This window comes from Cydia amplana, chromosome 2, assembly GCF_948474715.1.
Source record: "Cydia amplana chromosome 2, ilCydAmpl1.1, whole genome shotgun sequence".
Lineage (NCBI taxonomy): Eukaryota > Metazoa > Arthropoda > Insecta > Lepidoptera > Tortricidae > Cydia > Cydia amplana.
In genome coordinates this window covers 9,740,174-9,765,096 of record NC_086070.1, presented here as the reverse complement: position 1 = coordinate 9,765,096, position 24,923 = coordinate 9,740,174, and the positions used below count along the sequence as shown (strand labels likewise).

Sequence of the window (24,923 nt, the reverse complement as noted above, 5' to 3'; positions counted from 1 at the left end):
GTGGTCAACGGTACCAGTCAACCACGCAACTAAACCACTTCGTGTTTCGGCTCGTTTGATTACTCTCAACGAGATCTTTGACACAAGATAGAACTCAGGGTCTGATGATGGAGCTGGAAGGTGGTCAACGGTACCAGTCAACCATGCAACTAAACCACTTCGTGTTTGGGCTCGTTTGATTACTCTCAACGAGATCTTTGACACAAGATAGAAGTCAGGGTCTGATGACGGAGCTGGAAGGTGGTCAACGGTACCAGTCAACCACGCAACTAAACCACTTCGTGTTTGGGCTCGTTTGATTACTCTCAACGAGATCTTTGACACAAGATAGAACTCAAGGTCTGATGATGGAGCTGGAAGGTGGTCAACGGTACCAGTCAACCACGCAACTAAACCACTTCGTGTTTGGGCTCGTTTGATTACTCTCAACGAGATCTTTGACACAAGATAGAACTCAGGGTCTGATGATGGAACTTGAAGTTGGTGACCGGTACCAGTCAACCATGCAACTAAGCCACTACGTGTTTGGGCTCGTTTGATTTGTCTCAACAAGATCTTTGACACAACATAGTACTCACAGGGTCTGATGATGCAGCTGGAAGGTGGTCATCCCAGACACGAAGTGGTTTAGTTGCATGGTTGACTGGTATCGGTGACAACCATTCAGCTCCATGGCATCAGACCCTGAGTACTATCTTGTATTAAAAATCTTGTTGAGACGAATCAAACGAGCTCAAACACGAAATGGTTTAGTTGCATGGTTGACTGGTACCGGTGACCACCTTCCAGCATCATCATCAGACCCTGAGTCCTATCTTGTGTCAAAGATCTTGTTGAAATGAATAAAACGAGCCCAAACACGAAGTGGTTTAGTTGCATGGTTTACTGGTGCCGGTGACCACCTTCCAGCTCCATCATCAGACCCTGAGTATCACCTAGTGTCCAAGATCTTGTTGAGACGAATCAAACGAGCTCAAACACGAAGTGGTTTAGGGGTCATCCATTAATTACATCACACGTTTAGGGGAAGGGAGGGGGTCAAGAAAATGTGAAATGTGACATGTTGTGACATGGGGGAGGGGGGAGTCACAAACATTGTGATGTCACTTTAACCTCATCAGTAACCGAAAATTAATTTATATTTTTTTATTCGCTGTACAGTTAAATAATGAGATTTTGGATGTAACTTTCGTTGTGTTATAAAATTACTAATATTTATATATAAAAAATATTTTTTTATTAAAAAAATTATGCCGAGTTAATATTGTCGATTTCGTTGAAAACAAAATTGCCTAAAATGTGACGTCAAACCGGGGGGGTGGGGTTTGCAAAATGTGACCAAGTGTAACAAGGACGGGAGGGGTAAAAAAACCTAGAAATTCGTGTGACGTAATTAATGGATGATCCCTTAGTTGCATGGTTGACTGGTACCGGTGATCACCTTCCAGCTCCATCAGCAGACCCGGAGTCATATCTTGTGCCAAAGATCTTGTTGAAATGAATAAAACGAGCCCAAACACGAAGTGGTTTAGTTGCATGGTTGACTGGTACCGGTGCCCACCTTCCAGCTCCATCATCAGACCCTGAGTCATATCTTGTGTCAAAGATCTTGTTGAAATGAATCAAACGAGCCCAAACACGAAGTGGTTTAGTTGCATGGTTGACTGGTACCGGTGACTACCTTCCAGCTCCATCATCAGACCCTGAGTATCACCTAGTGCCAAAGATCTTGTTGACACGAATCAAACGAGCCTAATCATGTTACTACATGGTTGATTGGTATCCGTGACCACCTTCATCATCATCATCAGGCTTCATCATCAGATGCTTAGTACCAGCTCGTTTCTAAACCCTCGTTGAGACAAATTAAAGGTTTTATTATATAGCTAAAATAGTTTCACTATACAACCTATACCATATGCAATGACGAAAAATGAAAATAAGCGAGTACCTAAGTAAGTACTTACGTATAATTTCTTTTTAGTAATAATGACCTACATAAGTATGTATATTTACACTGGATTTAGTATTTTCGTACCAAATAACATTTTTAGGACTTTGATATTAAAGTACAGTTAGTGTTGTTATGGTTGATTTCAATATGCTTCACGATCGGATCAAGAATGTTTAATCCATCATTGTAGTGCGACCGAGGGAAAATGCGGTGGAACGGATCGGCGTACTGAGCTCGCGGGGCTTGCCGCAGCGCGTAAAATACCTAAACTCGCTCATCCCCGAAATGTAATAGCACTCTTAAGTATACTTATTAGTTACTTTTTGTAATCAAATTAAAACTATAAATAAAATATGTTAATGTAAATTATAATGTTTTATTATAACTTAAAATACATTTCAGCTCACTGGTCTCTTGTTACCGCCTTTCTGTCGGTAGATTTTCGTTTTCTCTGCCTTATTCTTTTGACTCGTCGGAGCATTCAGCGACTTGAAGTATCCATACCCGCCTCCTCCCTTTCGCTTAGTCGGAGGCCCTTTCTTCTCGACTTTGAGTTCAACTGCGGGCGGTACAGTAAATCCGAATGATTTTGATACTTTAGCCATGTCAATAGTGTCGATGTCGAATATGGTTTTCAGGTGATGCGAGTCGTACGCCCTCAGATAGCTCTTGAATGCTTCCTTGGCGGACTGATTGAGGAAGTAATTTCTCGATATTAGTTTTTCCAGCTGTAACAAGAAATACAATACCTGTTAGATTTATTTTTGGTATTCACGTTTTTTATGCAAACAAGCATACCTAAAGCTCAAAGTTACTCATGAAATAAAACTATTAAAACGGATTATATCGCGAATATTGAATATACTACATCCCGACGTTTTGAACCAGTTTTGAACCCTTTACAGTGTTCGTGGTCTGAGGAAAACTACCTACAATGTGCAAAACTACCACATACAAAAATAATGAACCATAAAGTATAAATTTTGAGGCTGGTTATACATGCAATAATTGGTTCATAAGGCTCGTTATACATTACGACTATTTTCAAGTAAAGATAAAGCTACGCGATAAAACTACGCCGGATCTAGCCCTACACCACTGACCCGAGAAGATTAAACTCCCTCCTAAATTGTAGGAAGGAGGGTAACCTAATATGGGACCGGCACGAACCGGCCGGCTTTCTTACTCGGCCCGAGGCCTCACGGTAGATAATATTCCTGTGAACATTGAGGTATATACAAGAGACGACATCTCGAACAAAATGTTTCCGCACCTCAGAGAAGTGCATGCATGCATGCGAAGCCGAAAATTGTTAATAAAGACGCCACGAGTATTTTTTGACTCAGTTAAACAACGTTGCATACAATACTTTTTCTAAGACCAAACATTTACTTTGAAAACTAAATAATAGTAAATCAACAGTTATTCCATTGCTTACCGGTGAAATGTTATTCCATCCCTTTTATTATATTTTCTTGTGCTATTGTTGGAACTTTTTAAAACGCACGAAGGCATTTTTTAATTCTTAATTTTTTTTTTTAATTTTCTGTAGTTGTGTGGTATCTCGTCAGTGGTCGGTGACGTACTAAAAGCAAAGAAGTGCATGCACTTCTCTGAGGTGCGGAAACATTTTGTTCGAGATGTCGTCTCTTGTATATACCTCAATGCCTGTGAAGTTACCAACCTGCAGCTGTATATCGGCGACTTTGTTCCACGAGAACTCGAACTCGTTGAGGGTGACCTTGGACTGCTTCAGGAAGCGGAGGAAGCCGAGCTCCTCGGGCCGCAGGAACAGCAGCGCGTGACCGCTGGTACCGAGTCCGCGCGCCGTTCTGCCCACACGGTGAATGTATTCCTGTCAAGTGATTGGAAATAAATTATCTGAGAATATTAAGGCCTAGTTCCATGAGACTATGGATCCCAATCCATTATATTTTGGATAATAGGGATGTACCGACTAGTCGCCGACTAGTCGGGAAAGCCGACTATCCGGCCTCATTTGTAGTCGGCGATTAGTCGGCAAAAATGGCCGATTAGTCGGCACTTTATTTGTGACATAAAAGCAGGACAAAAAGAAATAAACAGCAAATATTTTCCATAAGCTTTTCACCTGTTTTACCCAAATACTTATTTTAGGTGCTTACAAAAACTTTGGTTCGAATTATTGACCGTGTGGTATGTCCGATTGTCCGGTTGTCGTATGAAATGTAGCCTTTGGATTTTTTAATTTTTTAGCGTTACTATGATTAGATGAATAGCGCGACGAAATGGTTAAAACGATTGTTTTTTAGGTCCATCCGAACCGAACTTTGACGAAACTAATGATCTGGCAGACTAGTCGGCCGACTAATCGGCCATCCGAGCGCCGATTAGTCGGCCAAATCAATAGTCGGTACATCACTAATTTTGGACCGTGGTCAGCTTATCAGCAGTTTATAAAGTCATACCTAGTAAAACAAACATACCTTAGGATCATCAGGTGGATCATATTGGACAATCCAATCGACAGCTGGTATGTCCAGTCCCCTGGCCGCCACATCTGTGCAAAGCAGAATACCACTTTCGGCGTTACAGAACTGGAAGAAGGTTGTAGTTCGCTTTGTCTGTTGTTGTTTACCCTGAAATATGAGACAGGTCAAATTAGCGATATACCTACATGTTCTGTTAAAATAATACTGATATATTTCACAATTTTATTGACAATAGGGTTTTAGAGGTTTCTTGTCTCTTCCCTTTCCTTTTTTGCTCCTTTATATCGCTGGGTATTTTGATAAAATAAAACCTAAATTGGGAACTACTTGGAATGGTCATGTCTAAAATTATTGTTGCTTTTTTTGTTATTTGTTTACTGAATATTAATAAAATCTGTATCTTCAACTCGTACAGTTTTCAGTTAAAGTGACAGTACTTTTTAATTGTTGCATTGAACAGTAAAACTCCAAATTAGCTAAAGAATATCTGTTCAAACATAAGTCCATCGAAAATTATAGTTTGTCAAAGGACTGTCTCATTTCAAACATAATAATAATAAATAAAAGAATAATAATAAATATAATAAATATTATAGGACATTATTACACTAGCTCAAGCTAAGCTCAAGAAAGCTTGTGTTGTGGGTACTCAGACAACGATATATATAATATACAAATACTTAAATACATAGAAAACAACCATGACTCAGGAACAAATATCTGTGCTCATCACACAAATAAATGCCCTTACTGGGATTCGAACCCAGGACCGCGGCTTCACAGTCAGGGTCACTACCCACTAGGCCAGACCGGTCGTCAAACAGTACATGCACGCAAAAGAAAAGGATGAGTATAGCTTTTTTTATTCTTATTTACTGACAAATTGGTTTGACCAACTATAGATTAGTCAACATATTTGTATGTGTAGGTAAACAAACATTGTAGTATTTATATGTACTAACATGTATAGACATGACTGGCAGGTCGATGTAGTTGAACAGTTCGTGATGGTACTTCACCGACATGCAGGTGGACAGGAACACCATCACCTTCTTCTTTCTGTTTTTTTTGAGGAATGTGAATAGGACCATCATGCGCTTTTCTGACGGGCAAACTATGTAACTGTAAAAATACAAACGTTTATGTAGAAAAGGTACAGCTTAGTAAGGTACAGAGATAACTGACTCCTCCTGCATAGAAACTTGTTTGCAGGGTGGGTCAGTTATCACTGCAAGTCTGCAGCTTACTGTAAACATAATGAAATGGTAAGAATCATAGTTCGAGGTGTGCAATAAAAAGTATTGTTACATTATCATATTTAAAAATGAATATTGCTGTCCTGCGGGCTCAGCACGGTTCCATTTTTATCGACTATCACTATGCGCGTCACTTTCGCACTTACATACTTGTTAGAACGTGACAGGCATGGTGATAAACGATAAAAATGCGACCGTGCTACTAGGGCAGGATTTGTATAATATAAATCAATTCTACAGCATTTCTCTTCTATAATACCATATCAATCAAGGTATGCCTCTCACACGCCAACATTTACAGTTATTATCCAATTTCTGCAAGTTTAATAATTACATTGTATCCTAAATTGAAATTCGCTAATACCTCGCGTCAAATGTAGCGTCAGTTACGGTGGAATTACCCTAATATATTATGTAAGTAAAAATTTGTATTGATATTGTTATTCTTACCCTTGCTCCAAACTATCCACAGTCGCTTGCTCCCTGTGGTCATCGACTCCTACATACACAGGCTCGTGTTTTACGGCCAGGGCTGTCAACGACTCCGTCTTCTTTGTTTGCGTGGCGCTGAACAACATGGTCTGTCGGCGTTCTGTGGGGAAAGTCAGCTATTTGTGTCGCGTACAACACTTACAAAAGTTGATAATTTTTAGAACGTCCAATACGGCAAATTACCTTGACGGAAAGTTCATCAAGTTACCAATCAAACTGAATACGAAAAGAAAAACTACAATTCATTAGTGTGTGCTCAACAGAGTCTACTTCCTTACTTCTTCGCATAACTTTAATACTTTTAATAGAATGGCGCATAATAAACGCACGAGCGAAGCGAGACCTCAAGAAACACAAAACATGGAATTAATATTTTGGCCATGATTAAATAATAGCTCAGTTAAATAGATACACTGAAGCTCAAGAGCCATGGAAATGGGTCACATAAGTCACATTGTATGGAATTTTCCTCATAGGAGCCAAATTGTTCTGTTGCTGATGAGTATATCATAATATAACCAAGTTTTAACTTACTGGGCAACAACTTTATGATTTGTTTCACTTCTTCCTCAAATCCAATCTCAAGTATCCTGTCTGCTTCATCAATAACTAGGCACTGTAGGTTTTTGTACAAGAAGTCTGGAGTGTTCTGCAAATGGTCTAGCAGTCTACCTGGAGTGGCTACCAAAATGTTGATACCTGAAAACAAAAGAATCTTGTCAAGTATGTGTACATATTTTTTTAATTTTTGATTATGCACAATACTATACCTTATCCACGATAACGAGCTAGTATAGCGGTCTCTCTTTTGCACTTTTGTATGCAGATGATAAGGACAAAAGAGGACAGTGGGCGTAAACAATGGCACCTCGCATTCCTGCGCGGCTTACATGCCTTCGGTGCGATTATTTATTGTTATAGATTACTTAGGGTTATAATATTTATTTTATACTCTTTTTAGTTAGGTTTTAATAACCAACTGCAAATTTATGATCAATACTGAAATTACAATTTGGTGGACTATAGGTATGCTTTAAATAACTATTTATTGATTAGGTACAACATGCAGTTCAAAAATAGTTAATGGATAGTCAACATATTATTATATTTTTATTTAACTAAATAGGTGTTTGGGTGTAACATAACAATAAGAAGATAATCCAGTAAACGGGCCGAGTCGCAAAGTAAGCAGAAGATAATCCAGTAAACGGGCCGAGTCACAAAGTAAGCAGAAGATAATCCAGTAAACGGGCCGAGTCGCAAAGTAAGCAGAAGATAATCCAGTAAACGGGCCGAGTCGCAAAGTAAGCAGAAGATAATCCAGTAAACGGGCTGAGTCACAAAGTAGTTAAACGGGAAACAATACAAAGGAGAGCAATTAGACGCGTCCGCACCATAAAAGATACAGAGTTGACTGTCATGTAAACTCACCCGTTGCACATGCATCGCCCTTATCGCTGACCAATCACGTACAGTCTGAGTTTTCTAGTACTAGCTCGTTATCGTGGATAAGGTATAGTAAAGTTATTCTACCTAGAGTATTCCTAAAATGGTCATGAAGAGCTATAAGGTCAGTGGCTAATTCCATCATAGGGGATATTCGGTCCACTAGTATTTTTCGGAATAGTCCCTATGACGGAATTAGCCACTAATTACTAATAATAAATACATAATGTAATGTCATACCTTTAGCTAATTTCTGGGCTTCTGTACTTCTGTTAGCACCACCCATGACCAGCCCATAGGTGTGGTGATGATATTTCATTAACTCCATCAATACACCAAAAGTTTGCATAGATAACTCTCTTGTTGGTGATAGAATTATGACTCCTGTACCTGTAATATATTATGTTTAGGTTCAATAACATTGTTACATAATAGAGCATACATTTTATTGCTGTTATACAAAATCAGATATCCATTCTGTGTTCATATAACCACTCTAAACATACTCCTCCAGTGGTTGCATTAAGACTAGTCCTATGTGCCTCAACAGTTTTCACTGGAGACTCTTTAGTCTAGCTTCAACACAAACATTGGTTTTGGATGTATGGAATCAGTTTTCATATTCGCCTTTTTGTCATCATACAAAAGTAAAACTTCTACATCTTTAACAAAACATGTAGCAAATTGTGTATACATGTTTGACTACCCGTGTACGATAAAGAAAAAATTTGAAACATGCAGAGACTCATTTTAATTTCTAACAAGCAGAAACGTCTGCGAACAATGCTATTAAGCTTAGAATAAAAGTTCAAGTCTCACCCAAGACAGTAATTTTTCCACTTTTAAATTTATTCTAAGCTTGTGCGGAGACTCAATAAGATTTTACCATAACCTACTACACTACAAAGTTCATAAACTTACCATTTCTTGGCTTGAACTGCAACTTGTAGATAAGGTCAATAGCTGGTATTAGAAAAGCCAAAGTCTTTCCAGAGCCTGTCCTGGCTGCTCCTACAAGATCTCTGCCTTCAAGCAAAGGCGGTATGGCCTTAGCTTGAATCTCCGTCATGGTTGTGAAACCCATATCTTTTACTCCCATGAGTGTTGCCTCACAGACTTTGTCCTCTAGTGCAGAGAATTTTTGACTTGATAAAATGCCAAGGCATAAGCTGGATCCTGGTACTGTTGACCAAAACAATTTACTAAATGTGTATTTTGAGACATATTTGATAAGTTCGAGACAATAAACTTATTAGTTGACTATTTGGTTTCATTCTTTCCAAAAAAATGGACCAATTCACTATTCTTGTATAGTTTTTTTTTACTAAGAATATTTTTCTTTTGTAAAAACAATGAATGCTTGCCAGTTTTGGCATGCTAATTTTATTGAAATTATTACAACAACCTCTTAAGATAATAATACTGTAATGTTACATTACTCTATCTATAGTGACAAAATTATGAATATAGGCAAAGCAATGATATTCTTATTCTTACACTGGCTGGAATCTGGATCTGGCTTGTCCTCAATTGGTTCCTTCTCATCCTTGTCATCACTCTCATTTCCATCCTCATTGTCTGTGCTTTTTTCTTTTACTTCCACTGGTTCTTGTTTGACCTTCTTCTTCTTTTTTTCTATAAAATATATCTCAGTACAAGCCACATTTCAATACAAAACATGAAGTAGAAAAACAAAAAAAAGGTAACTAAGCACTTACTTTTTGCTATGTTTTCAGGAACATTGTTTTCATGTAGCCTTTTCTTTACATCTTTAATTGGCTCTGGCTTGGATGTGGTCTCTGAATCAAAATAAAAAATCTTAAAATAATACTGAATGGCAATTTGCAGAAGCAGCAGTTTCAAGGTGTTAACTGTGTTAAGTATGTTGCCCTGCTACCATATTATATGTCATGATACCAAATATTATGATGAGCATAAGATAATAACACAATAAGTGGGACTATTGGCGCAATTTAGCCGACTGTATTTTGGTGCAACTGTTATGTAGTTTTTTAAGTACTGTTCCCATTTTATACCTATTTATACATTTTAAATACTAAACACAGGTAGAAAACTATAACATTCATTATGGTTTTTGGCTCAGAAAGATGTATCTAATGCAAGTAAAAAATATTGTTTTTCTTATTTTTACACGGTTACTAATATGCTTTGTAGTTTAAGCTTTACAGATCGTGAATTATTCTGTATGTAATATTTTTCTAAAGGAAAAAGAAACATGTAGATGTACTAACGTAAAATTAAGGTTACTTACCTGGCACGCTTGATTTTTTCTCGGCTAACTTTAATTTATTTTTTTCCCGTTTCTTAATTTTCCTTAAAAGAATTTTGTCGGGTGTCGGCATTTTGAACTAATTAAACCATGAGAGTAAATTTTTAACAGCTCAAAAACCGAGGGAATTAATACCACAACCACACGTGGTTTCTTCTCTCTCTCTATGCTCTCTCTATGCTTGTTGACAGTGACAGTGACAGAGAAAATGTCTACCACTAATGTTTTTGTCTATGACATGGGCTCTACATAAAAGCTGAAGAGCGTACCCATGGCGTACCGGACTGTGACCTTGGTCCGGTCAGCATATGTCTTTCTCGCTCTCACTTCTAGCTGTCCTCCTTAACGTACGGTGGACCACCGTCCACACGATCGAACAGGCCTCAGACCATATATATATTATACTGGATCAACCAAATCTTGTCAGTAGTAAAAGGCGGCAAATTTGAAAAAGTGCGGGTTAGCAACACTGTGTTCGAATAATTCCAAAATCGCGTGTCATCTGTATGTTATCTGTGGAATGTGGATCGTGAATGACAGCCATCATTTTATTGTTTACATTCTGAATCGTTTCTATTTCAAGAGAAATTTCTGCTGTCACCATTAAATACTAAGATTATGCATGACCTCAAGCAAAGCTAAGGTGCCTACAATGTACAATCATGCTCGTTGACGATAAACATTACTAAAATTGGAGGTTATGATAATTCACTCGAACTGACGTATGAAGGGCGCAAAAATAAAACACGTTTTGGTTCGATGTACATTGCTGCTTTTCATAGCGCAATTCTGCTCTTTGAGTGTTACACGGTGTTACCCTACTTTAATTTGCAGTACATTGCTACTGACAAGATTTGCTTTTTATAATTTATTTAACAACTCAAATAAACAGTATTTACAATATTTACAAAGGTATTATACATCAAATTTAATCGGAACCTAATGTCAGATTTGCTTGACCATCTATAGTCCGTCAACCAAATCTTGTCAGTAGCAATGTAAAGCAAACTAAAGTAGGGCAACACTCAAAGAGCAGTATTGCGCTAAGAATAGCAGCAATGTACATCGAACCAAAAGATTTTTTTTTCCGCAGAGCGCGCCCTGCGTACGTTAATTCAAATTGTCACTCGCGGTTTATTGAAAAAATTTGAAACATGGACGGACAATTTAAAAGCGATGTTAAAACAATGTTAATCAAAATGATGAACAAATTTGAAGATATCAAAAACAACTGCCTATTGTAGTGCTTATATTCTCTTTGTTCCCTATCTATGTCTTCTATGTTTACTAAAATAAAATCATATCAAAATGTAGATAATTAGATAGTGCATATATTTGTTATTTACAATATAATATGCCACTTGTTAATGTAAATTAGTGTACTCTTCTGGATGAATATGACATACCTGTGTAATTTTTTTGATTGGTATATATTGTACAATAGGATTACATATTAAAAATAAAACAACTGATATTTGGGTGTTTATTTAATTTAAAGGTAAGTAAATAAGATAAGGGTCACTTTAGCTTACACTATAATTCAGGTCATTAATTGAAAAAATATAATGAAGTTACCAATGTTACCGGGTCACTTCAACCAAGCATAATACTCTGTAGTATTATTGCATCTTTGTAAATAGTTACAAGTGATTGCTGAAAATATTAGACATGTGGGCCTATGGACGGTTTCCAGGGCACAGTTTATGGTCTTGTTGGATAGATTTAGGCATACGTTTTAATTTTATTTATGCCTTTTAACCCTAAAACAAAAAAACTGAACATAATCTTAAAAGTTCGAAAGAGTTCTTCCATGTACTTGTCATAACCTCAATTTTTAGTAATGTTTACCGTCAACGAGCATGATTGTACATTGTAGGCCCCTTAGCTTTGCTTATTCTTATTTAATGTATTGGTATTTAATGGTGACAGCAGAAATATCTCTTGAAACAGAAACGATTCAGAATGAAAACCAAATGAAAACAAATAAGGTGACGGCTGTCGTTCACGATCCACATTCCACAGATAAAACACAGATGACACGCATTTTGGAATTATTCGAACACAGTGTTGCTAACCCGCGATTTTTCAAATTTGCCGCCTTTTACTACTGACAAGATTTGGTTGACGGACTTTATATATTATACTACTCTTTGGTCTGTCAGTAGTCAAGCGCGAGCGAAAATGCTGTCTGTGGTCAGTAGTGTCACTGTCAGTGTCATTCGTGTCATTTATTAGGAGTGGAATAGCAGCATGTATTTCCAGGTTGTTTATTTTAAAAATTGTGATATTAAGTGAGCCAATTGACTACGATAATAGACGATGTGATTAATTACCAATAGATACAACCTCAAACATGGCAGAACAATCCAATAGTCGAATATTTACCGGTTCGAAAGTCCTAGGTTATGTTAGTACACATGTGCCCTTCGTTGCTAGATTTATCAAGAAGCGTGGTGAAACGGTGCTTTGCACAAGTGTTGGAAAGTGGTTCCATACATATGGATGTAATAAATTCCGTCTACTAAGTATCAGCGGCCAACACCCGGGCCCCATCACTTGTATGAGCGGGGACAATTTTCATGTTTATTCTGCGAGTGACAACAATGTTTATGCATGGAGACGAGGCTGTGAACTCAAACATGTGTACAAAGGCCACAATGCGCCGATACTTTTAATGCTACCGTTCGGTATACATCTAATAACAGTTGACATAAAGAATCACCTGAAAGTGTTTGATATAAAGGAAGAGTCTATTTATCTAGAATTGGACTTTCAAAACGATTTTACAGTATCCACCATTTGCCATCCTCCCACATATTTGAATAAGATCTTGCTTGGCAGTAAGCAAGGGCCTTTGCAATTGTGGAACCTACGTACTTCAAAGATTGTTTACACATTCAAAGGATGGAAGGCGCGCGTGCTTGCGTTAGAGCCCGCGCCGGCGGTTGATGTTGTGGCAATCGGACTGTCAAACCGAAAAATCATCCTGCATAACTTACGTCTAGACCAGACAGTTATGGATTTTGTTCATGACTGGGGAAACGTTGCAACTCTATCCTTCAGAATGGATGGAGTGCCTGTAATGGTGACAGGAAGTACACTGGGTCATATTGTGGTGTGGGATCTTGAGGAGAGGAGGGTAATGTCAACAGTAACATCTGGCCACTCGAAGATGGTGGCTGGCATGCAGTGCTTAATGTCTGAACCATTGATGGTAACAAACTCTGCTGATAATTCACTGAAGATGTGGATCTTTGACATGCCTGATGGTGGAGCTAGACTCCTGAAAGTGAGGTATGTTGTTAACTCAATAAATATATTATATTATTCAAAATCACAATATAATGAGGCTTAAAACCCTATTTTTTAATGGCTTAGATTAGAGTCTCTCAGTTTTAAAATAGACGATTTGACTTATGGTTTCATAAGGTAAATATTTGTCAAATATTTTTCTTCATTATATTGAATGTTACAGAGCCGGCCATTCACGCCCACCTAACCTGGTTTGGCACTGCGAGCCCACTGGTGAGAATTTGCTAGCAGCCGGCAATGACAGCACGCTCCACATCATGAACACAGTCACAGAGACCTTCAACAAGAACATGGGCAAGGCCACATATAATAAACAGGCAACCAAAAATAAGAGTAAGTAAATTAGACAAAGTAGTTTTCTGGTGTGAATAGTTTTTGTTGTTTAAATGATTTCCTGCACCACTTCCATAAGGACAATTACTAATAAAGTAATACATAGGTCACTGGATAAAACATTGTCTATGTAAATATAGTTTAAAAAAGTATTTGTGAGAAGCCACCTCTTAGTTTTTTTGTTTGTCTTGCAAAACTTATCTAGTGACCTATGTAAGATTTAATAGGTAACACAAAAATTTACAAATCTTACAGACACCTTGAGAGACCACACACTTTCTGGGACAGATTCTCATTTGTCCCCACTGGGCACAGATGGGAATAGGTGCATTCAAATGAATTATTCCCATCTGTTCCCAGCGGTCACATAGAGTGAAGACAAATGAATATACACCAAAATTTTATAGATAATGTTAATATAAACGGATTGTTTGCCTCTAAATGGAAAGCACTCCATTGCATAAGTTACTTTTAAACCTAAAAAAGTTTGTTTTAATTTTAGAAAGACTACAGGTAGATACCAAGATTATGCGACCCATAGTAAAACTCAGCTCATGTATGCAAAGAGACAAGCAATGGGACAGTATAGCAACCCTCCACCGTGGCAAGAGTGTGGTCACCACCTGGTCATACAATAAGATTAGAATGGGTGAATACAAACTATACCTTCCGGATCATCCAAGAAAAGTGGTAGCCACTTGCCTCACTGTGACACAGTGTGGTAATTTTGTCATCATCGGTAAGAATATTTTTTATTTAGAATTTCAGGTGTATAACATCTACTTCTAGATGACACCAGAATATCCTTAACTAAACTGTCATTGAGATACCTTAAGCGCAAATGTTTTTAAACTATGTAGAGACATTACAATTATTTTATTATATTTTAAAATGTATGCATTTCTAATGAATGTATTAATTTTCAGGATATGACCATGGTCAGGTTCACAAGTTTAACATGCAATCCGGTATTCACCGAGGACACTATGGCGAGGTTTTAGACAAAAAAATAGCACACAATGGTGCCATTCGGGGAGTGGAGACAGACCTTTGCAACCAGAGGGTAATCACTGCAGGCGCGGATGAAAAACTCAAGTTCTGGTATTTTAAATCAGGTGAGTAATCTTAACTATTTAAAGGCGTAAACTCGTGATAACAAAGAAAAAAAAAATAGAATTCAAAGAAAAATAACTGAGAGATGAAATTCAGAATGTAATATTCCATATTATATTACATTCTGAATTTCATCTCCATTTTCGAGAATACAAACAAGTCACATAATTATTATCATATCTACATTACATAATGAAAACTGTTGTTTGAGGAAGTAATACAAGTAAATAGATCATAACAAAAAAAACCCTCATATAGTAATAACTAAAAGAGGTAACCTCACTTAAGCACATACTTGGCATGAATATAAGCTAAGACATTTAGACCAGGATTAAAATAGTTTGTAGTTTGTGTACCCATTGTGGGAGTAGGTAATGTTTTTATTTATTTAAGCAAATTAAAATAGGTGGTAATTTTAAATACATACTTAAACGTTTTTTAATTTTTAGCAAATACACCATACCATGTGATGCAGCTGGAAGAATCGGTCAGTTTCACAAAGTGCCACAGAGAAAGTGCCCTTCTGGCACTGGCCAACGAGGATTTCACAATCACCCTTATGGACATAGATACTATGAATATTGTGAGGCGATTTGAGGGACACATGGGTAAAATCAACGACATCGGATTTGATTCTCAGAGCAGGTAAGCAAAGGAAGTTGATGGTATAGTGTGAAATTTTTAACCTTAAGCCCCGTCTCCATATCGCGCGGCAAGCTATCGAACATTGGCTCGCGTGGCTGCCGCGCGAGCCAGTGTTCGATAGTTGGCCGCGCGATATGGAGACGGGGCTTTATAAAAACAAATATATTAATAATTTGATTTACAAGTACATAATTACTTTTATAGATTTGGTTGTTCATATTTTTCTAGTTAATATTCAGCCATTTCCAAGAGCATGAAGGCATTCATAATTTAATTATCAAATACTAAAGTTGTATGGAATTGCCCATAAAAATGATCCGCTTTATTGCCTATGAGTTAACAGAGCGACTCCTGGGATGCATAACTTAAAAGAAGTGCACTGTCAGTCAAAACTAGTATTCAATTCAAAAATTCACTAGAATTACGTACCTACTAATTGTCTTGGTTTTCGTAGATGGCTGTTCAGTGCGTCAATGGACTGCACACTGTGTACTTGGGACATACCCAGTGGGCATTTAGTGGACATATTTTCAGTAAGTATAATCTATCTATAGTTTGTCAAAGGACTGTCTCATTTCAAAAATAGACAGAAAGAATCATACTATCTTTGTCTTACACTAGTACTAGCACCCAAAAGAAAAGGATGAGTATAGTTTTTTGGTTCTTATTTACTGACAAATTGGTTTGACCAGCTATATATTTCATTATCATCACTTCACCACACAAATGGCGGTGGTAATTCGCCAGTAACTGGCCACTTTTAGTAACTGGCCGCCCTAAACAAAAAATGAATTCTATTCACCTATAAACAGAATTCATTTTAGTATAAGGCGGCTAGTTATTAAAGGCTGGCCAGTTATTGAAACCTTATACGAAAATGAATTCTGTTTATAGGTGAATATAATTTAATAGGTGGCCAATTACTAACAGTGGCCAGTTACTGTCGAATGACCCTATATCTAAATATACTAGTGGCTCTGTGAGCTGTAGACCCCGCGATAGGCTTAAAAATGAAAAAAATAATAAATACCTACTTCGTTGAATCATTATCAGCGAACTCATAATTAGTCTTGTATACCCTGCTGGCGCTTAAGTCCTTTAGACCACATTCCGCCAGTCTGCAGAGGAGAACATCCGGACACGAAAGCATTTTTGCTGAAATGGAGACCTTCGCTGACGCTCAGTCAATAAATGTTCAATCATATATGACCTCATTATGATGAGATGATTCTATATTTTCTGTCCAACGATTACTTGTAGCCTATTCCGTGTCGTCAAATTACGTTACTAAAGTTCGCTTTTTTTAGCATTAGAAATAAGGTAAACAATAAATAATGGCAAATATGTAACAATTATGAATCTAATACGATCATTTATATTTTGACAGTACATATGGTCCTATTTTCACGCACTAGTGCGTAAAATAGCACTTTTCGTGCTAATGTGAAATTTTAAAGGGCCATATGTACTGTAAAACGTTGTACGATACACGTGCGAATAAGTAATTCGCTCCCTTCGGTCGTGTTTTAATTTATCGCCACTCGTTTCGAATTTCCTCTTTTTCGCACTTGTATCGTAAATAACTATTTTGCTTTCATAAGTAATAGTTACCCATTGATTTTTAAAAAGCGTTTTTCAATTAAAAAACATGTCAAGATCGCTTAATTTCTTTTTAATGCTAAAAAAAAACCGGCCAAGTGCGAGTCGGACTCGCGCACGGAGGGTTCCGCACCATCAACAAAAAATAGAGCAAAACAAGCAAAAAAACGGTCACCCATCCAAGTACTGACCCCGCCCGACATTGCTTAACTTCGGTCAAAAATCACGTTTGTTGTATGGGAGCCCCACTTAAATCTTTATTTTATTCCGTTTTTAGTATTTGTTGTTATAGCGGCAACAGAAATACATCATCTGTGAAAATTTCAACTGTCTAGCTATCACGGTTCCTGAAATACAGCCTGGTGACAGACGGACGGACGGAAGGACGGACAGCGGAGTCTTAGTAATAGGGTCCCGTTTTTACCCTTTGGGTACTGAACCCTAAAAAATGAACTCATCATCATCCTTTCCTGGCCGGTTTCGGCCACGGCGACTGGGGTTGTACTGGTTATTGAGAGCGACGATCGTGGGCTCTTAGGTGGCTGACGTAGCCTATCTTTGCAGTGAATGCACGACCGCACTCACCGCAGGTCAGCTCAGCACCCCTCCGACATAATTGTAGTTGATGACCGCAGGTGGTCGGGCCTTTAACTCGTCACGCTTTGCGTCGAGTTCCACTCGCCTCTGCTCTTCGAAGGCTTGCACTTTTGTGCTCACTGTATGCCTCCACTTCGGCCGATCTTGTGCCGAAGTCTCCCAGTGCGATGGTTCAATGTCACATCTCCGCATGTGGCGCTTCAGAACATCTTTGTATCGCAAAAAATGAACTATAACATAGACGATGTTGTACCTAGGTGGAGGATCCGGTGACGTGTCTGAGCATGTCTCCGACCGGCGACTACTTGGCGACTACACACGTGGGTCAGCTGGGCGTGTTCCTGTGGGCGAACAGGCTGCTGTACGAGAAGGTCTTCCTCAAGCCCATCGACCGGGCCAACATGGAAGTGCCTAAGATCAGTGAGTGCTTTCTTGTTACTAACTGTTCTTAGTTAAAGTGTCATTCAATAGAACTTGCTAACTATGTAAACAAACCGCCATACTAAAATTGACACTGAATGTCCATTTACTAGTAACTTTTGTTTACATAGTTAGCAAGTTCTATTGAATGACACTTTAGATTAGTTTAGATGGTGTTCGTTCTGGAAATTGAGGGGTTCTATTTAACAATTGGGTTTACAGATTTACCTAGTGCATAATCTTTTGCCATCGTATTTTCTCGGAAACATTCGTATTTGTCATGCTACTTCAGTCAACCTCAGTACTTTTCGTACTGAGACTGACTGAAATAGCATAACACGTTCGTGAGTTTCAGTGAAAAACGATGGTAAAAGATTATGCACTACATCTGTACTGTAACAGTTTTGTGTTGAGGATTTAAAAAATTAAATAAAGTCATTATTAATACACACCACTCGATCGTATGACACTGTAATCGATAAGTTACGAAATCATATTTAAAAACCTAATTATGTACCTAAATCAAATTAAAAACTACGGCAGAATTAGTTTAGGTATATTTTTCCCCATTTGAATTCGGTAAATAACACATATTTTGCTCTTGCAATGTATATTAGGTTACCTTGACAATTTATGCTTGTTTGTTAACCAGAAGTTCGTAGTTAAGTAAATCTTCTTTTACAGAGCTACCCTCTACAGTACCTGAGAAGCCTAGCATAGAGGATATAGGCACGATCGATATCGGAGATGAACCAGAATACATGTCGCCGTCGCAAATCAGCAGCGAGCTTATCACGCTGTCTAGCCAGCCCACTTCCAAATGGCTCAATCTGCTACATTTGGACGTTGTAAAGAAAAGAAACAAACCTAAGACGCCTTTGACGGTCCCCAAATCTGCGCCGTTCTTCCTGCCCACGGTCGCTAGTCTCGACTTGCAATTCGACTTAGAAAGCGAAAAAGACAATAAAGAAAGCAAGCTATTAATACCCGAGTCTCTCTCGACACTAAGCGTGTTTGCTAAGAAGTTAGTGGAGTGCAAAAGTGAAGAGAACTTCGAGAAGTGTATAGAGAAGTTGAAGACGCTTTCGCCGGCCGCCATAGATTCCGAAGTTTCGTGTATGTCGCCGGACGCGGGAGGTACTGTCGAGGTTTTGAAACAGTTTCTGGTCATGTTGAATGTTATGTTGAGAAGTAACAGAGACTTTGAGCTAGCGCAGTCGTATTTAAGTTTGTTCTTGAAATCGCACACGAAAACGATTGCGCAAAACGAGGAGCTGCGAGAGGCATTGCACGACGTGGAGGAAGCGGCGACTCAAGCGTGGGCACGGCTGCAAAACAATTTGCTCTACAATATTTGTGTAGTAAAGGCCTTAAAAGATATGTAATAAATGTATAAAACTTCATACACATTTTTTTTATTCGTAATACAATATCTATACCAATAATAAGTACCTATCTGTGTTAGTAGTGACCCGCCGCAATTTCATAACTGATTGTTTTAGCGACTCAATCGTTGTATTCCTATATCCGATTGACCGTTATACGTTTGTGAATCGACCAGCAATGAGTCGTATAATAACAAAAACCTGACACAAAAATGCAGCTATCTGTACCTACCTTTTTTTTAGCTTGAGTCTATTTTGAAAGAATTATTATTTATAAGAAGTAACTTGTGTAAATAATACTGGAAGACCTTTTGTTTTCAATTAGAATGTCTAAGGGTGGAATCACATCTGTCAGCATCGAGCCGCATTTTATATATGAGAAATTGCTCGTTAGTATGAAGATGCGTACGCATGCTTTCAGCTTTCCGATGCGTACGCATCTTCATACTAACGAGCGATTTCTCATATATAAAATGCGGCTCGATGCTGACAGATGTGATTTCACCCTAAGGGTAACATTCCATTTCTGACCGCAGCTGCACTACTGGTACTGAACGCGTCGCTGTTACTGTCAATATAGTAAAATGAACAGTAGTGCAGCTGCGGTTGGAAATGGACTGTCACCTTAAGTAGGTGGAATAAAGACGCAAAAGGCCCTGTAATAACCCATTCAGCGGTAATACGTATATACCTACGCCGTTATTCATAAACGTCTGCTAAGTTAATCAGCTGATGATCATCGTTTGTCCCTCGCTATGGCATAACGCCAGATACAGACAAACGACGATTATCAACCGATTAAGTTAGCAGCCGTTTATGAATAACTCCACTAGTTTATTCCATTGTGTAAAATAACGATTTTAATAGCTGAACCACTCCCTTCACCTGCGCCTCTACGATGCATTTGAATATGCTATCAGCTACGACATAGCGCTACGCGTGTAGCCTACAGTCAATTAATCATCAAAATTAATAGGCCAATTCGAACGTACATTGACATCAGAATGATATCTAATGACGACATTTATAGTTATCGTGCGTCTTGCTCGCGGGAATACATGTAAGTACAAATAGGTACTTACGAGCGAAATGCACGACCTCCTCACCTGCTGCGCGCCTTTTGCCTTAGTGTAAGGCCTGAGTGGACGCTCGAAGCGGAGTGTTCGGCGGGGCGTCCAGCGTGGCGTCGGGCTCACAAGTAATGTGAGCAGCGTGTACTAAGGCCGCTCATATACGCTTGCATTTGTTTAACATGCACGCCGCACGCCCCGCCCCGCTGCACGCCCAACTCGAGCGTCCACTCAGGCCTTACACTGAGTCCTGCCTTTCCTTTGGTAGCATAGCAGGCAGCACGTCACGCCGGACGCTTCTAAATATTCCTTTCGTGCTCAATCATCATGCTTCAAGCCGTTCGCGAAGGCATGCAACCAATGAGGCGTTCAATAAACCGGACGTCACGTCCGACGGTCAGGGCTGTTACCCGTTGTCCTAATAGGGGAAAGGATTGACAAGTACCTAGTTACTTTTTCGAAATGCCAGAACCCTACGTCAAAAAGTAGTTTATAAGAATATGTAGCTATAATATGCGTGGCATTAAAACTTCAGGAACCAGGAAAGGAAAGGTATATATTATATATATACTCAAAAACATTACTTTACAGTACACAGCTACTTTTCCGCACTAGTGCGTAAAATAGCACTTTTCGCGCGATGTCGAAACTTTAAAGTGCCATAAGTACTGTAAAACGTTGTTCGATACACGTGCGAATAGGTAATTCGCAACTCGTGTCGATTTAAAACTCCCTTCGGTCGTGTTTTAATTTATCGCCACTCGTTTCAAATTTCCTCTTTTCCGCACTTGTATCGTAAATAACTATTTTGAGTAGGTACCTAGTAGAGCTTTATAAAGACATTCAATGGAAATTGGAAATTATAGCGAACTAGATCAGTAAAAGCAGTTTAGAGTTATCACAAAAAGTACCTATTCCATTATTTCAATTATTTGTAAAAAGACGTAAATGGCGTCTCCGGTCTACACAGTACACAGCTCAGCCCGTAGGCCTAATAGAGGCTTGTCTAAGTCCCTAAGTCCCTACCACAACAGTTTTGTAAGTTACTTTACCCCCAACTAGCTCTAGAAAGTTCTATCATACATTGAGGAGTACAAACACAACAAATCGCCTACGTATCCAGAAATGAAGCGCCTAATTGTGATTGTTCTGTGCAATTATTATTAACGACAGAACAGTATCAGATTTAATGGTAAAAATATACAAAAATAACTCAAGGAAGATGAAAATGCTCGATTGAAGATTTGAGCAGCAGAATGAGCAAAGGCAAGCATGTACCTATTGCACACTTATAAGTGGGTATCAGTTGAGGTACCTATTTAAGGTGTTAATCTGGCTCTCGACTCCATCTACTATGTGTACGCTAATTACGGCTTATCCTTCTTTATTGACTCAACCAATCCATTCAATCACGGTCGCATTAGGTGCGCCTGCACGGATTAAATACGTCAGCTGTTCATTCGGGCATTATATCAACGAGCAACTACATAATGTATTATGTAATTTCTAGTTAAAGCTGTATAGGTAGTAAGTAGTCACTGTTACTCGTAGTGTTGGTAAAATCACGAGTCATTGGAAGAACCAGTCTTTAAACTTGTAAAAGATTCGAAAATATTTTTAAGTAGTCAGACTATTTATTTACTATTCTACATTAAACATTAAACAGAATATTTACTATTCTTTATTGTGCACCATAAATGAAAAAATACACAGAAATCGAAATACAAGCTTAAGACCAGGTAACAACAGGCGGTCTTATAGCTAAAAAGTGATCTCTTCCAGACAACCTTTGGGTAGCAGGAAAGTTAAGTAATGTTTACAACTTTGATAGTATACAAATAGACTTCGCCTGAATTGCAGGGAACCGGTTAAAATTTAAATAATAGAATCAAGTTGCACAACCACGTCCGCCAGGATAAATTTAAATAATTAGGAAATTTTGATATTGCAATCCATTTGTAGGCATGTCTAAAAAAGACATACAATTTTCAAAACGCCTCGTTTCCTAATAATTTTTAAATAGCCTCCGTTCAATGTGAACTCCATACCTCCATACCTCCTCCATACCGCCCCGCTGCACGCCCAACTCGAGCGTCCACTCAGGCCTTACACAGGAGACCATCAATGCCAAAATAAATAATGTTTTTTAATTAACTTTCACCTAAGCAAGAACACAGAAACAAGTACCTAGGTATGTAACAACTAAGCGACTTTGTCGGAGTTTCCAAGTGCTGTGGCATTGGTTAAAGAATTATTCAAATTGTTTCAGATCGGAGTGCAGTGATTCCTGCCGGAGCTCATTCCTGAGTTAAACTTGCGCGGTAACATGCAAAGTTAACCGAGCTAATGTTCCGCCTTGGCATGATTACCCGATTGTAAGCGTGCCATATACCGCACACGTGGTATAAAAAAACTGAAATAAATGTCATATACGTACATACTATAAATTAAATAGATGTAATATATAACTAGCTACTTGGTTACTTGATAAATTGTCTTTAGAGACAATTCTGAAGTTATGTCATTAAGTTCTTTAACCGTTTGGACGCCAATTACCGATATATCCGCACCGTAGGTTCAACGCCAAAGACCGATTTATCGGTCACAGACCACAGAGCAACATGCGTGCCTACGTGCATATACATAAAGTTCAACTTCAGTTTTGACACTTCAATGATGTGGCGTCTGAGTGACAGCTTTTGTGTTTGACACGGCGTGGAAAATGTTAAACCTATACATAATATTCTAATTTTGAAAATATTCTCATGGTTCCTTCAATAAAATATTGGTTAACTGGTGATTTTTATTAATCTTGAATTGTAAAATCTAATGTATGGTCTAGGGACGGTTTAACGACAACCAGTTGATCGTTCAAAATCGGTCTGTATCAGCAGGTGCCCTTGTCTTGCCTTGGCTCTTCTTACTTCAGAGACCTGAAACCTTTTACGGTATGTAGGTGATGTGACTGGTCGTATGCCTATTACATGCCTAGTATTAACCTAATTTGTTCATTACAAAACACACAAACTAGAAAGAAATACCTTGAAACTAAAATCCCTTTCAGTCGCGTATTTCATGCATGATTCCAATGAATAATGTCACAATTACAACTTGAAGTGCACGTTTCGTATTTCACCACTTGTGGTTTCGTTAAATATATAACCCACTATAAATTTTTTGCTATTTAGATTAATAACTTACGTAAAATAACCATCACAAGTTGAAACTAACCCAAATATGTGAACTTTTGGCATTAGAATAACAGTGACATTGACAGCGTGACGTTCGGTCATATTGAAGTCTGAACTCCTAGTACAGCGTTAATACAAACAGTCCAAAAACTCCTAAGATTTTAAACTTCCCGCTATGTTTTGAGTATGTTTGCTACTGGTGAACATAGAATACTTCCACACGGGAGTGTTTTTCGGAAAGAGACTAAAAGTATCCCAAAGTAAAATAATGCTTGCAGGTTCGTGCGTGTAGAGGGGCCATAAAGCGTTCCTTTTTATTACAATTTAGTCTACTCAAACTGACTACCCGATTATTGCCTGTGAATGTGTGCGTAGACGTCATTGAGAATATCTCCGTCTTTCTCTAAGACGCAAGCGTGAAAGGGATAGATCTTGGTAGCATCGAACTTTACGACTTTTGACCTCTTCCTCGGTTATGGTAGCCTGGTACTTTTGGTAAACATTTGTCTTAATAAATCACTGGTCGTCGGTTGCATATCGCTAATAGGTACGGGGCAAATAACCTCTTCCTCAGTCATGGTATCCTGGTACTTTCTGATTAATGTTTGTCCCAGTGTGTCGCCATTATGTCGCCGTTATGTCGCCATTGTGTCGCCGTTGTGTCGCCATTGTGTCGCCGTTATGTCGCCATTATGTCGCCAGTATGTCGCCATTGTGTCGCCAGTATGTCGCCAGTATGTCGCCAGTCGCCAGTATGTCGCCATTATGTCGCCAGTATGTCGCCGTTATGTCGCCATTGTGTCGCCAGTATGTCGCCATTGTGTCGCCGTTATGTCGCCAGTATGTCGCCATTATGTCGCCATTATGTCGCCGTTATGTCGCCATTATGTCGCCAGTATGTCGCCGTTATGTCGCCGTTATGTCGCCGTTGTGTCGCCATTATGTCGCCAGTATGTCGCCAGTATGTCGCCGTTGTGTCGCCAGTATGTCGCCGTTATGTCGCCATTATGTCGCCGTTATGTCGCCATTGTGTCGCCAGTATGTCGCCATTGTGTCGCCGTTATGTCGCCAGTATGTCGCCGTTATGTCGCCGTTATGTCGCCAATATGTCGCCATTATGTCGCCGTTATGTCGCCGTTATGTCGCCGTTGTGTCGCCATTATGTCGCCGTTGTGTCGCCATTATGTCGCCGTTATGTCGCCATTGTGTCGCCGTTGTGTCGCCAATATGTCGCCATTATGTCGCCGTTATGTCGCCGTTATGTCGCCGTTATGTCGCCAGTATGTCGCCGTTATGTCGCCAGTATGTCGCCGTTATGTCGCCAGTATGTCGCCGTTATGTCGCCAGTA

General features: G+C 38.8%; 2 protein-coding genes across 3 annotated transcripts; one reads left to right on the top strand and one right to left on the bottom strand.

Annotated features, from left to right (window-relative positions):
• Positions 1–2,314: 2,314 nt before the first annotated feature.
• On the bottom strand, positions 2,315–10,066 carry LOC134657413 (probable ATP-dependent RNA helicase pitchoune). Of its 2 annotated transcripts, none has more exons than XM_063512962.1 (11): positions 9,892–10,066; positions 9,327–9,418; positions 9,117–9,246; positions 8,541–8,801; positions 7,860–8,009; positions 6,708–6,872; positions 6,132–6,273; positions 5,388–5,547; positions 4,420–4,572; positions 3,639–3,809; positions 2,315–2,682 (listed from the first exon to the last, which is right to left on the bottom strand). In XM_063512962.1, the coding sequence occupies exons 1-11, from the start codon at positions 9,980–9,982 to the stop codon at positions 2,353–2,355; spliced, it is 1,845 nt and encodes a 614-aa protein (XP_063369032.1). In that variant the 5' UTR covers positions 9,983–10,066; the 3' UTR covers positions 2,315–2,352. The 2 variants fall into 2 exon arrangements, with proteins under 2 accessions (XP_063369032.1, XP_063369040.1); XM_063512970.1 differs by having other exon boundaries at positions 9,117–9,254; positions 9,338–9,418.
• A 2,088-nt stretch (positions 10,067–12,154) lies between these two features.
• LOC134657936 (WD repeat-containing protein 36) lies at positions 12,155–19,328 on the top strand. Its single transcript, XM_063513534.1, has 8 exons — positions 12,155–13,203; positions 13,385–13,554; positions 14,057–14,293; positions 14,481–14,669; positions 15,117–15,312; positions 15,767–15,845; positions 17,766–17,928; positions 18,613–19,328. The coding sequence occupies exons 1-8, from the start codon at positions 12,263–12,265 to the stop codon at positions 19,311–19,313; spliced, it is 2,676 nt and encodes an 891-aa protein (XP_063369604.1). The 5' UTR covers positions 12,155–12,262; the 3' UTR covers positions 19,314–19,328.
• The last annotated feature ends 5,595 nt before the right edge of the window (positions 19,329–24,923 follow it).